This window comes from Macaca mulatta, chromosome X (genome assembly GCF_049350105.2).
Source record: "Macaca mulatta isolate MMU2019108-1 chromosome X, T2T-MMU8v2.0, whole genome shotgun sequence".
Lineage (NCBI taxonomy): Eukaryota > Metazoa > Chordata > Mammalia > Primates > Cercopithecidae > Macaca > Macaca mulatta.
Window position 1 is genome coordinate 16,740,730 of NC_133426.1, and position 13,732 is coordinate 16,754,461.

At 40.7% G+C, this 13,732-nt stretch overlaps 1 protein-coding gene across 30 annotated transcripts in view; it reads left to right on the top strand.

Annotated features, from left to right (window-relative positions):
* Positions 1-13,732, top strand: part of REPS2 (RALBP1 associated Eps domain containing 2) — a 196,101-nt gene that overhangs the window by 117,364 nt on the left and 65,005 nt on the right. For 8 of the 30 annotated variants that reach the window (XM_077988221.1, XM_002808517.4, XM_077988222.1 and 5 more), the window contains exons 10-13: positions 484-553; positions 2,024-2,077; positions 6,513-6,558; positions 9,670-9,806. In XM_077988221.1, coding sequence (XP_077844347.1) covers positions 484-553; positions 2,024-2,077; positions 6,513-6,558; positions 9,670-9,806 — 307 coding nt within the window. The remainder of the gene's footprint in view (positions 1-483; positions 554-2,023; positions 2,078-6,512; positions 6,559-9,669; positions 9,807-13,732) is intronic. The other 22 variants (XM_077988224.1, XM_028842264.2, XM_077988225.1 and 19 more) reach the window with 7 other exon arrangements.

Sequence of the window (13,732 nt, forward strand, 5' to 3'; positions counted from 1 at the left end):
ACAAATTAACATACACCTCACTAGGAACCTAAAAAAAATAAGATAGTATTAAATGCAGGGTTTACTGCAGACGGAAATGTTGGCAAGAAATAATAGCTTTTAAGATATTTTCGACTGGGCACGGTGGCTCACGCCTGTAATCTAGCACTTTGGGAGGCTGAGGCGGGCGGATCACAAGGTCAGGAAATCGAGACCATCCTGGCTAACACAGTGAAAGCCTATCTCTACTAAAAATACAAAAAATTAGCCGGGCGTGGTGGTGGGTGCCTATAGTCCCAGCTACTCGGGAGGCTGAGGCAGGAGAATGGCGTAAACCCGGGAGGTGGAGGTTGCAGTGAGTCGAGATCAAGCCACTGCACTCCAGCCTGAGCAACAGTGCGAGACTTCGTCTCAAAAAAAAACAAAATTTTTTTTTCATCATATGTGTGCATCACTTAATTTCTGTTCCAACCAGTTTAATTCATTTACTTTTCTTTTTCAAAGAAGACATCTGTTAAAGACATGGCTGACCTTCCTGTCCCTACCCAGGATGTGACTAGTGATGACAAACAAGGTAGGAAAAGAATCAGTTTTCTTCCTTAACCAACGTTCTACCTCTGTTATCTTATCTACTCCTCTTGGAATGGTGGCTTCTAGAGCATATGAGGGTGGTTCTCAGCATGTAAACACATTTGGATAGAGTAAGTAGTTCAAATCATTGTCATAAAACAGTAGTTCACAAAGTGGTAGCAAGAGCTTGAGTGTCCAGAGTCTTCCAACTCATTGGCCCTTTAGTCTTTGCTGACCCTCAGGCTACTCTTAACACCTTACACTGGAATCTGATCATGGCAATTAGGAAATGACTGGAAGCTGAACGAATTGAGTGCTTAACATGTGTTTGCAGATGTGATCCCAGACATCAGTGTAAATGCACATTTGCACACCGTTCTAATCCATGAGGAAGTTCTCTTCTGGACAGAGCTTTTGTCCTTAGCGTTTATCTGTTCTTGTCTTTGTGAGTGTGGGAGTGTGACATGGAACCCAGCTATAATTTTCCTATCTTACTGGGCAGCTGAGAAGCAGTGCTGCACAGCATTCCGTGTTAGAGCTACTGCCAGGGATGAGTTGGCCTGGGAATATCTAGAAGTGTGGGAGGGACCCTCTCCCCCACCTCCTACACTTTGTATAGTGCTTTATAATCTACCAGGTCCTTCCTCATATACTGTCTTATTCAGTCCTCACAAAACTGAATGGAGGCTGGTAAGTTTTATCACCTGAAATTTAGAGATGAGTAAACTAAAATTCAGACACTATGAATCATTTGCCTAGTTATTAAGAAAAAGATTTGGGACAAAAACCAAGATTTTTTCTAAGCCTCAAGCCAGTATTCTGCCTGTTATTTGATATTGATTTACTACCCATGAATAAGAGGCTTATTTGAAGGGACTAAAAATCAGTGAAGCTATTTCAGGTTTTATTGTTGAGGCCTGCCATTGATTAGGCATTGTATGGGGGCTAAACATGAAAAATAAGTTTTCCATTAAGCGACAGTAATTGCATGTTCTCTATTTAAATACTTGTTTGGGAAAGACAGGTAGAAGTGGACATTGTCTGCGGTAGCATGTACTCTGACCATTCTCCTAACTACAGTGGAATAACTGGGCAAACTATAAAAATATTGAAACCTGGATTGCACAACCAGGGGTTCTCACGTCATCAGTCTGGGTGTCAGAAATGAAAGAGGGAGAAACTCCCAATACTTCCTGGTAATACTCCTCCTATCTGCTTGAGGTGCTGTCTCTGGGAAGTTGAAAATACATCTTTGCTCTTTGTAGAAGGAGAACCTATTTCCATACTCCAGGAGGTCTTTATTGTTTTAGTAAATGCTATAGCAACTTTTAGAGGTTTGTGAGACCTGTTTTTGTAAGTGATGACTAGCAATTCTTTGTTTTAATCCAATTTGCCTCAGAAATGACATTTTATAGTTTCAATTTTTTTTCCTCTTTTCCCTTTCTTGTTGCTTAAAAAAACAAAACACCACTAGCTTTGAAAAGTACTATCAATGAAGCCTTATCAAAGGACGTGTCTGAGGATCCAGGTAGGAGAAAACCATTTTTGTATATTCTATATAATTATTTTTAAATAAAAAACAGCAAGTCAGTGAGTAGAAGATTGATACCTCTGTGATAGTGTGTCTGTTTCTCTCTATTTATTTGTCTTGTATTTTATTACAAGGAAACCTTTTGGCTTTTTACCCTTTCTCTCTTTTCAGGTATGAGAACAGGGTGATATCTTTTCAAGTTTTTAAGTTTCACTGAAAGGATCACTCCGTGTGAATATAGGGTCATGTTACTAAGTGCAAACTTGAGAAGGCTTGAGGCTGAGATGATTTCAACAAGGCATTTTGGGTTTTGTGTAGAGTAAGAAACTTATGGGGTAGATCAATTGGAGGCCCAGAGTTGGTATTTTCCATTTCCAAAGCAGAAATCTCAAATATTTTTATTATACTTCACCACCAGGAAGGCAACTATATGTGCTTATATATGGAGTGAATTCCAAGAAGAAAAATAAAAGTTGTACAGTTTTTTGGAGAGTCAGACCTGTATCTGTGGAGTCATGGAGAATGGCTGCCCCTGTGTCCTCAGCTCTCTGTTGATGGAGCCATCATTGAACCAAGTTGAATCTAGTTAAAAACAAAGTGACTACAGAAGACATTACTATTTGGAGCTCTAGTTATAAGGACATGAAAGAAGTTGTTGCTTTCTCTTTTGCTGTTATCTTTCTTGCATATTTTAAATAAGTCAATCATGTTTGTTGTGATAAGCTAGCTATCATCCTGGGCTTATTTGTTGAACGCTGGAACAGAGGAATCAATATAATGTTGAGGCTTATGCTGTGGTACAATATTTCCCAAATGTCAAGTTCATTCAGAGTTTCAAAGAGAGATGGGTGGAGGGAGAGGAAGGAATTGGAGGAGTGGGAGAAAAATACGGTAGGGGGAAGGAGAAAGAGAGAATATGAGAATGAGAATAAATATGAATGAATATAGATGATGGATTTCAATTATGGAGGCCTGAGAAACTGTATTTTTTGGCAGCACCCCAGTTGGTTCTGGTACATAGCCTGTTTTGGGAACCACCAGCTGTGGAAGGTGATGCTACAAAATAGAAAATTAAGGTTATAGATCAACCATGACTCCAAAAGTGATGGGAATTCCGAAGCTTAATTTTGACTTTTGAAACAGATTTGAATTCATTCCTTATTGGGTGAAATGTTCTGTTAATGTAGGCCAACACCTGGGGCAGTTCTTTCTAGCTCTTATTTCTGGAGCTAAAGTGGATGCATTCCAGTTTCGTAAACTTCATGTTGTCGTATTAGTAAAAGCTGTTTAAATTTGGAGTGTTAAATTGGTGCTTCTCCAACAGCCTTTAAGTATCATAACTCTTCCTACTTTTTTTTTTTTTAAGGGATTTTAGCACAAGATCAAGTGTCATCTGGGGCATGAGCTTTAGATCTCATTTTAAACATTCCTTCATTGACTAGAACATGGCATCACCAAATAAAACTCAACAGGTGTGCCACAGCATGGGAAGTATGTGGGAATTGATTTCACATTGTGCCTGGGAGCATGCTATGTGTTTTCTGATTTGTTTTTCCCACTACTGCCCCTCTCTGGGTATGAGGGAGTTCCTCATCTTAAACATAGTTAATCCCCCCTTTTCTGGGAAATGTTTGGATTCCCAGTGGGAGACACAAGAGTTTCAAGGTGGTGATTTAGAATTCTGGATGGCTGTCCTTCCATGTGTACCTCAGTTCAGTTGCTGCCTTTTGGAGGGTTAATCTCTAGGCCTGCTCCTCTTTCCGTTCCCATTTCCTGGAAAGATGACATGCCTTGAGTGTTCTAGGAAGTTGGCATTCCTCTTTCCAGCTACACAAGAAGCTATGATCCATTTGTTGTAATTGCTGAGAGTGTCTATATTAGCGGAGGCTTAAGAGATTTTTTAACCAATATCCCATTCCAACCTAATTCAACAGAGCACCATGCACAATGATGGTCTTTTTCTTGATGTCTCTGGCCCATGTTGAGGTGTTTTCAGCTGGTTCACCCTCACAGTGCTGTCTTTAGACTGCTGTTGGTGATTCTCACAGCTGCTCCATTGCCAACTATCACCCCATGTTTTTATTGGGGTAGAGCAGTTCTGTCCTTCTGTTACCTGCTCCCACCTGAACCTCCTTTGCTGTCCTAGAAGGAACTAAATTTAGAAACCACATTTCCAGGCTTGAAAAATTAGGAACCTTTATTTATGCACTCTACAATAGTAGTATTTTGCAATTCTAAAGTACATTCAGTTTTTAAAGTACTTTCACCATATCTGTCCCTGTGAGAAAGAGACTGCATTTTTATTGCCTTTGTTTTCTAGGTGAGGAGACTGAGGTTCAGGGAAGTAACAGCTAGTTAGTGTCATGGCCAGGAGGAGGGCCTTAGTTTCAGGACTCCTGGCCTGGTCTCTAGTCCTGTCTCTCCACTACTCATCCACACCCTCACCCCATCTGTCTGTCTGTCTGTCTATCTCTCACCAGCAGGGCTCACCCCTCCTTCCACACCCATCCCTACCAGCAAAAAGACAAAGATAATGGCAGTTGACAAAGGAATTAACAGTCACCATGGTCTGGTTTGGGGAACAGTATTTTATCATGTCCGGGACCTCTCCTACCCACGTATTTCTTGAAAGCAGTGGGGCCTGAGGGAGAAGAGGGCCACGGAGCCAGCTGCAGGCAGCCTGCGCAGAGGGCTTCCCCAGCTCTGCGGTGAGTCTGGTCCACTCTGTCCACCCAGCCCCAAGGCAGCCTCCTGGGCTGGGAGAGAGGCTTCCTGAGGCCGCTTTCTTTGCTGCCTGGGGTTTGTAGGAGGGAGGGAGATCTTTTTCTGTCCATATCCAGGTGCAGGTGCACGATAATGGGCAAAAGAGGACTCAAACTTCTTGGGTTTTCCAGGCTTTCCTGCACTCTGGCAGCATTTCAGCTGTTTGAAGCTGGAAGACCCCTGTGTTCTCACTACAACAAGCCAAAATGCTTGGGTTGGGAGAAGTGCATCTCTTGTGCAGCTGACCAGTAGTTTGCTTTGTGCCTTGTTAGCATTTATGAGGATTTTCGCCTCCCCTCTCTGCCCTGTTACCTAACCCAAGGATTTTAATGATCATCATAAATTCAGGCTGCTTCATACCAAGGAGGGTTTTTATCTTTGGAGCAATGTAAAAGAGGATGAGATAATGCAGTGAGACATTTTCTTTTTGGAAGAATTCATGCAAACAAAGAAATTACATTCTTCTTGTCCTGTGTTACTAGCACCTTTTCTATGATTTTTAATGACATTTTATGATGAAAAATTTGCAATGTTTGCAACACCTGAGCATAGCTACTGGTTCCTAAAGTTGTCTTCCATAGAGGATTGAAAGCATAAAAAGAGGATTAGCATTTTTGTAAATGTTTCTAATTACGCCTCACAACTTGTGATGGGGAAGAAGGCTCTATGGGTGTTGGCAGTGAGCAAGTTAGTTTATGATTTAAATTTTTTTTTTTTTTTTTTTTAGACGGAGTCTCGCTCTGTCACCCAGGCTGGAGTGCAGTGGCCGGATCTCAGCTCACTGCAAGCTCCGCCTCCCGGGTTCACGCCATTCTCCTGCCTCAGCCTCCCGAGTAGCTGGGACTACAGGCGCCTGCCACCTCGCCCGGCTAAGTTTTTGTATTTTTAGTAGAGACGGGGTTTCACTGTGTTACCCAGGATGGTCTCGATCTCCTGACCTCGTGATCCGCCCGTCTCGGCCTCCCAAAGTGCTGGGATTACAGGCTTGAGCCACCGCGCCCGGCCTTATGATTTAAATTTGATGAGGAAAAGTCATATGGCTGGGAAAAGATTCAGCAATTTTTTTTCATAATTCTCTGTATGATTTGGTCACAGAGATGTGGGACACAAGGATATTTTCTTACAGGAGAAGCTGTATAGCTCATTTCCACTTACTTGTTAGAGCTTTGTTTTTTTGTGGCCATGCTGCTCTGGTAGTGTTTTTTTGTTTTTTGTTTTGTTTTGTTTTGTTTTTTAATGTAGTTAGATAGACTTCTTCCTATCCTTCAGGGTAGACTGGTTCAAAATCTATTACTAGACTATCATGATAGACCAAGAAACCCTCAAGTGTGAATCCATCGTTATATAAAAAAGACAACCCCCTTGAAAGGGGTTGTCTTTTTATACTGGAATGTGTTCATTAATCAACTTGAATTTGAGAATGGCCTCTCAAATAGTGCTCTGGCCAAAGGAAAAATATGCTGGGTTTTCTTTCTTTTTAATCGTTCCTTTAGATTTTGAAATAAAACAAGGAAATCATGAAAATGTGGGAGATGTCCAGTTCTCCACATGGGCATTTTTACCTCACATTTGCCTGTTGATGTGTTCCGTACTAGCCCAAGTGCTGCATATAAACTTGTTTAACTGCAGAAATGAAACCCAAGCAAACAACAAATAATCTTTGTTTCAGCAACTTCCAAGGATTCCAACAGTCTCAAAGCAAGACCAAGATCCAGGTAGTGTTCATTTAATTTCTGCTTTAATGCCCTTTGTGCCCTGCCCCCTGCCTAGAAATAAGAACCACAAACCAAAAACCCAACCCATGATTTCCTCTTCCTTTAGATGTAAAGCTTAGGGTATGATCCATTTCACTAATGCGTGGCCTGATGGGAACATGCAGTAATGCTGGGAGCCTTGGTTTCTGTGGTCACTAGTGCTAGAAGGTGGTCACTAGTGCCCTATGGCCCCTCAACATGAAGTGGATTGTGTGAGATGACCCAGTTGTTGCAAGATGATAACTAATAGGGGGAAGTAGCTTTGGAAAGAGGAAAATATGGGTAAGGTAACAAACATGAAAATTTGCTATCATGACAAGGTGAACACCAAAAAGTAAAAAGTCTGGGTAATAAAATCTAGAGTAGGGAAAGAAAATGCTTGTGATAACTTCAGTGAAGCTTGCAGCTTCAGGTAAGCAATGTTTATGGTCTGTTTGAGCCTATCTTAGTGCCCCTCTCGGCTTCACATTTTTTAAGAGGCTATTAAAAGAGAGAAAGCCAGTAAGGCAGAGCTGCGGTTGATGTGAGACTCAGAAAAGAGGCGCAGAGGGGAAATACAGAGACACTAATAGAATTAATCCATTAAGGAAGGGAAATGGTATTGGTACTGTATTTCACTGGTAGAACTGCAGTGTAAGATAGGATACCAAGGATACCATATGTGTGCTTTCTGTTTTGCTTTGGCTCTTAGAGACATTTTCCCCTCCTTTGCCTACTAGACACAATCCTGAAAAAGTAAATTTAAGTCTGATCATATTTAATATGCTTGAAATACTGATATTTAAGGAACCTCATCTCTTTGTAAGTCAAAGAGTTATCCTTTAGTTTCTATCTGCATTTTCCAAATTGGGTTTTTGTTTCCTTGTTTATGTAAGATACAGATATCTATATTTTTATATTTGTCTATATTTAAAAACAATAGAGTAATTCTTTTAGGTAGGAAGAAAAGGTATAGGCATTCTTTCTGTGGTCAACACATTTACTCATCCTTTTTAAAAGGATGAATGATCTTTTACAAACTAGTCTGTACTAGTTTTGGGATATACTTTCATAGTAGGAATTGCCATTGAATTGCAGAAATCTGTTATGTGTACTATGTTAACCATAAATCGAACCTCAAAGTTTTAGCTTCTGCTGACTTCCTCTCTCCCTGAAAGCCAGTGAAATTATAAAATCTCATAGCCACATATTCTATTATTAATGTGTCTGGCTAAATTTTACATATTATCCTTTCAGAGATTGTGCTTTTGGTCTAATTTGGAGGATTTTATTTTCATTACTTCTCACTGGGAAGAAGAGAATTGAATTATTTTTATCCTCTTTTTTGAAATATTAAAGTTTTGTAGAAATATAAGGAAAAGAGGGAAAATCACCATTTTAACACCACTGCATTCATCATTTTGTTAACTCCCTACACATTTATGTTTTAATTGGTTGCAGCAGTCATGGTTATACAATCTCACTTATTTTATATTCAGTAACTTTCCATATGAAGATATAAACATACAGGTTATATATAAAAATAAAATGAAAACGAGGAATGTGCGCTATGGGATTGTGTGCTTAACTATGTGCATGCATACACATTATTTGCACACACATTATTTCTTTTTTGAGTGAAAGATGTCACAAAAGCTATATGTGGCATAGAAAGTTCTTTTCATTTCTAGCTAGGGTCTCTAATTGTCTTTTTTAAGTGAAGCGTTCCCATGTAAGAACCTTGTCCGTCCGTATCAGTTCCCTTTGATTCTTGTTGAAAGAGTCAGAGCATTCTTCCCTGCTAGTTTCTGCCTGCCGTTGCCTTGTCTCTCTTGCTAGTTATGTTACAGGGCCCACCCCAGAACACGTCACATGCCATTATGGTGGCTTTATTAAAGTTGCAATCTTTAAGACAGACAGAACCCTCAACTACCAGAAAGAATCCTTGAGAAACTTATTCAGGAAAATTAAAACTCATGATGTCAAAAACAGCTCTGTCAAGAACTGAAGGGGTTTAATAGTAACTGATATATTCTAATTTCCTAAATGCCACTCTAATAGCTAAGTATGAAGAATGGTTTTCAGAGGTTAATTTGTCTCTAGGATGTACCTCTGACTCAAAGGTCGTTTTCTGCTTTGACATGAAGCTAGTTGAGAAGCTAAATACAATAGATGTATACATCTACATTTTAGGGCCTTTTCGCAATCATCATATTGGGAACCCATCCTTAAACCTATTTCTAAGCAGTGTATGGAGTTGAATTTTATTTGGAAAGTAAGTAGGTCTTCAATAAATATTCTAGTTGCTATCACCAAAGTATTTCCCCCCTGACTCATAGGCAGTATGAAAACGTTTTTAAAATGGGATATAGAAACAGAGATTGGAGTTTGAAACGAACTGTGTAACTTTCTGTCTGACCTTTTGCAAGTTATTTAGTTCCTTTTTAAAAAGATGATATTACTGGAGTTACAATCTCAGAAGTTGCCTAGTTAATTATGCCTTGCTGTAGATTGAGGAAGAAGGTTAAAAATGAGACTTTTGCTTTCTCAGGGAAAGATAAGCTAGACCCCTCAATCTGATTGATGTGTATTTTCCTTTCCTAGCTTCGTTTGTGGCATATTCCCCTGAACATTGGATTCTTACCCTCAGCTTATCTGTCCCAGTTCCACTTGAACCTGTCATCACATTTGCAAGTGAACAGGAGAAAAGTTCTCTGATCAGTTTATACCATGAAGCCCTTCTGTTAGAACATGGAAATGCCTAAGCTGAAGGGCTCTGTTTTTTTTATTAACAATTCCCATAGAAATGGATTTGAATTTACACAAAGTTTTTTTTTTTTTTTTGGGGGGGGGGGTCGATTTAGATCTAAGGTATAATAAGAACAAAGAGGTTAAAAAGATCCCAATTCATAGTTGGATTTGGACAATTATTGTACATAGTGGCATTTAATGGGTAATAGAATTTATGGCTGCTTTGGTAGCTGATCAGTTCTCTGTAGTCACTTTGACTTTGTGGTTATTTTCCATTTCACCCCAACTTCAGAGAGTAAAGCTTTGCTATTTCCCTTCTGACCTTCCCTTATTTTGCTACAGATCTTACTCTAGCACCTCCATAGAAGAGGCCATGAAAAGGGGCGAGGACCCTCCCACCCCGCCACCTCGGCCACAGAAAACCCATTCCAGAGCCTCCTCCTTGGATCTGAATAAAGTCTTCCAGCCCAGTGTGCCAGGTGAAGTGCCCCTTGCCCCCAAACCCTTCTGTTTCCTGTTGGAGCCAGCGGATGTGTGTCTGCCACAGAGGCCTCTGTGAGTCCGGAGAAAGAACAGACCTGGCAGTTTTGCATCCCGTGAAGGTCTTCACGTGGCTATGGTATTCTTGGGAGAGAAAACAGTTGTAGACACATATGTAGCACATGTGTCTGGATCCTTGCCCACACTTGTTATGGATCAAGAATTAGGAAATTCTCTACCAAGAGGATAAAAATGCTTCACTTCCATGCAGCCTGCTGAGTGTGTGGCTGGGGTCTTACTCTCTGCATGGTTGGTAATTTGTGAACAAGATAGATCGCTGTCTGTCATTTCCTCAGATGCCTGTGTGGTCTTCTATGAAAGATCTTAGAGATTAAGGCCTAGCCAGAACCTTCTCCTGCATTTTACACTTGTGGGAAGATCCTGTGTCCTGTAGGATTTAATGCTGTGGGGACTCTGAATCTGACTGTTGGTTGGGTGGTTGGTGGAGGGTCCTAGGGCACGGGCTCCTTCAGGTGGGCTGCCCTGGGCTTCTGGGGATGGGATGTTCTTGAGCCAGCTGTTGTGTAGCTGGGCTGGAGGTGGGGGAAGCCCAGAGGGGCCCTATCTGCTCCCCTGGCTTCTTGTGAGGTAGGAGATATCCTCCTAAGGAACCTAAGGAATAGAAGATGAGAGGCATGCCTTTGCTTTAGTGAAGGTGATAGGGTACAGTGCTGTCCCAAGTATTATTTTGGGAGCAGCAAGGGCCTTTCCACTGACTCATGCAGGCAAGCTATAAATACAATGATTTCCTGGAACTTTTTCTCCATCTATGTGCATTTTAAATCAGGCCAGCCTCAGATGCTAGTGATTTGCAGATTATTATCTTTTCTACTAAAGCAAGAAAAGACTTTCCTTGGCTCACACATTAGCATGACCTCTGTGTCTGGGCAGAGCTCAGCATGTTTTATTTGTTCTAATAAAGTGTTCTCCTCACAGTAAAGTTATAGATTGTTTTTTAATATACTAGAACCTGGAACTCTCTATCAAATTTAATTCTCTGCCATGAGTTCATCAGACAAAAATTTGCCTTGAATTTCCTGTCATACTTTGATCTGAATTCTGGCATAAATTTCATAGTGACTGGTATTTAGGGTAGGAGTAACCACGGGTGATGATGCTATAAAAATTTCACATGGCTGGCAGATTATGACCTGGAAGATTTTCCTATGGATGCAAGAAGATTCAAACAATCTGGGAAGCTATTTCAATACCGTTACCTTGCAAGGAGGGAGGCTGGAAATGCTCACATGTCTCTCTCAGGTTATGTGACCCAGTAAGGAGATGCCAGCTGTACTGGAGAATTCACATGCTGTGGTTTTTATGACACTGTATCACATAGTGGAAGAGACAAAACTGGGTTTGGACCTCAGCTCAGCTGCTTATTCACTGATTTTCAGCAAGTGGCTTAATGTTTGTGCATCTCAGATTCCTAATCTGTACAGTAGAGCCAATACTCCATGGAGTTGTAAGGTTTTGGTGAGATAATAAACATAATCCAAATACAGGTTGAGTATTCCTTATCCAAAATGCTTGGGATCAGAAGTGTTTCAGGCTTTGGATGTTTTTGGATTTTGGAATATTTGTATTATGTGCTTACCAATTGAGCGTATAATTAAAAAATCTGAAATGCTTCAATGACCATTTCCTTTGAGTGTCATGTCGACACTAAAAAGTTTAGGGTTTTACAGCATTTCGGATTTTGGATTTTGGGATTAAGGATGCTCAACCTGTAGTACTGTGTTTGACCCACAGGCCTTAGTAAGCATGTAAGGCCCATATTCCCATGGCCTGCAAGTATCAAGAATTTAATGCCTGAAATGCAAGCCTCCACCAATGAGGATAACACCCCGACTTCCTTGACGGCTAGTGGACAATTCTGTGATTCCTCCTACCCAGTTTCTCAGAAGGCTCACAAAAGGACTGAACCCCAGTTGCCTGCCGTAGTACCCCATTCATTGATTTACTTTTTCTTGTTTTGCTTCCCTCCTGCCCTTCTTTCCCCTCACTCGACTAATATACCTGTTCTCAAGTTCATATGTCAGGGGCTTAATTAGGGAAAACCTGAATTAAGACAGCTTTCTTTGATATCTCTGTGTGATGTGACTTCAAAATGAAAAGTACTTTGGTTTGATAATGTCCTGGCGAGGTCCCTTGTGGTAGGGCCTGATAAATGTAATATTTAGACAAAGAATAGCTAGGTGGGTGATGTCTGTGTTCATAGCCTAATTCTATTGTCTTTTCAGTACAAATTTATACAGATGAAATTTTAATGAGCAGTTTAAATTTATCACATGAAGAGTAGAACATTTCTGCAGTATGAAAAGCAGCTGGTATAATTGCATCTACTTTATTTTCATGTTGGTTAATTCTCACAGGAAAGTATAAGGGTCTGTCTAAATTATATAGAATTTTAGTGTATTGCATATTGCTAGAAATTAATTATCGAAATGCTGACAAACTAGAAATGCATGAAGTAGAACTTAAATCCACCAGAAGAGTCTACTCACTGAGAATCATGGTGTACATGTAGGCATCCCTTTGCTGCACTTATCTTTATGTATCACTTTAGATAAATGGTATCACACTATGCTTGCTGTTCTGTATCCTGATCTTTCCAATTAACCATCTTTCTATTTCATATAGAGGATTGCACCATTCCCTGTAAGTTCTGCATGATATGGATATACCATGGTAGACTGTGCTTTGATGGAGAGATCTCTCTCCCTCCTTCTCTCTGCCTTTTCTCTTCCCCATACTTTCCTCTTAAGCTCACCCACCACCCCATGACCCCAGCCTCCGTTCCTTTCTCACCCTTGCAAACCTTTCTCTCCACCCTGACCCCCGTGTCCTCTTTATACCCCTCTGTTTCTCTTTTTGTCTTTCTCCCCCTTCACTCTTCCACAGGTATGAGCCTCCCCTCAGCCTCCCCTTGCCAAGCTCCCCCATACCACCACCTTGTTCTTATGATATAAACAAGGCAGAGGTTATTAATAATTTCATGTCCATATCTTTGTTTCATCATCTAATTATTTTCTTAGGTTAAATCCTGCTGGTTGGAGTTGCAGGGTCAAAGGCTGTAGATGTTTAAAGTGTAGCTATATGTTGCCAAAGGGTGAGGTGGAAAAGCTGTCAACTTGCTCCATCATTAACACTGTCTGAAAGTGTTTCCTCATAATCTCGCCAACACTACTTAATGTTCATCTTTTTAATCATTACCTATATAATAGGCAGTTTCATGTCTCTGATTCCTAGTGAGGCTGAGAATCTTTTTGTATTGTTATTGGCCATGAATATTTCTTCTCTTATGATTTGCCTGCTCAGAAGGCTTGGCCAGCTTCTGTTGCTACATCTCTCTTTGCCTAACCACGGGGACCACTTGTTTCTTCTTCATTTTGCCTAAGTTCTGGACCTCCCTCCTGTCAGGCACTTGGGAATGTGAGGGTGGTCATGGGGAAGCCTACCTCACCTGCTGCTCTGCTCTTCCTTGTCCCTCCAGCCCCTGCACCCCCATATCTCCTCCTTCTGCCAACTTTATCACTTAAGACAGACTGCCTGGGCCACCCTGTTTATGACAATAGAAGAATAAGGAAAGGTAAAGAAAAGAGGGGAAAATAATGTGAGATGAAGCAAGATGTGGACTTGAGTTGAAAGGGAAAGATAAAATTAAGCCCTTGTTTAATAAAATGAGACTTGCAGGATTGTGAAAACAGAGTGATTGAAGCTAAGGTGCTGAGACAGAGTGGCTTAAAGTGGAGTGATAGTGTGGAGAGGAAATAGGATGGAGAGAAGATGCAAAGAAAAATGAAAGAGGAAAATGAAGAGAAAGATGGGATGGTTGTTACGTAGGAGTGATGATGTTTATCCA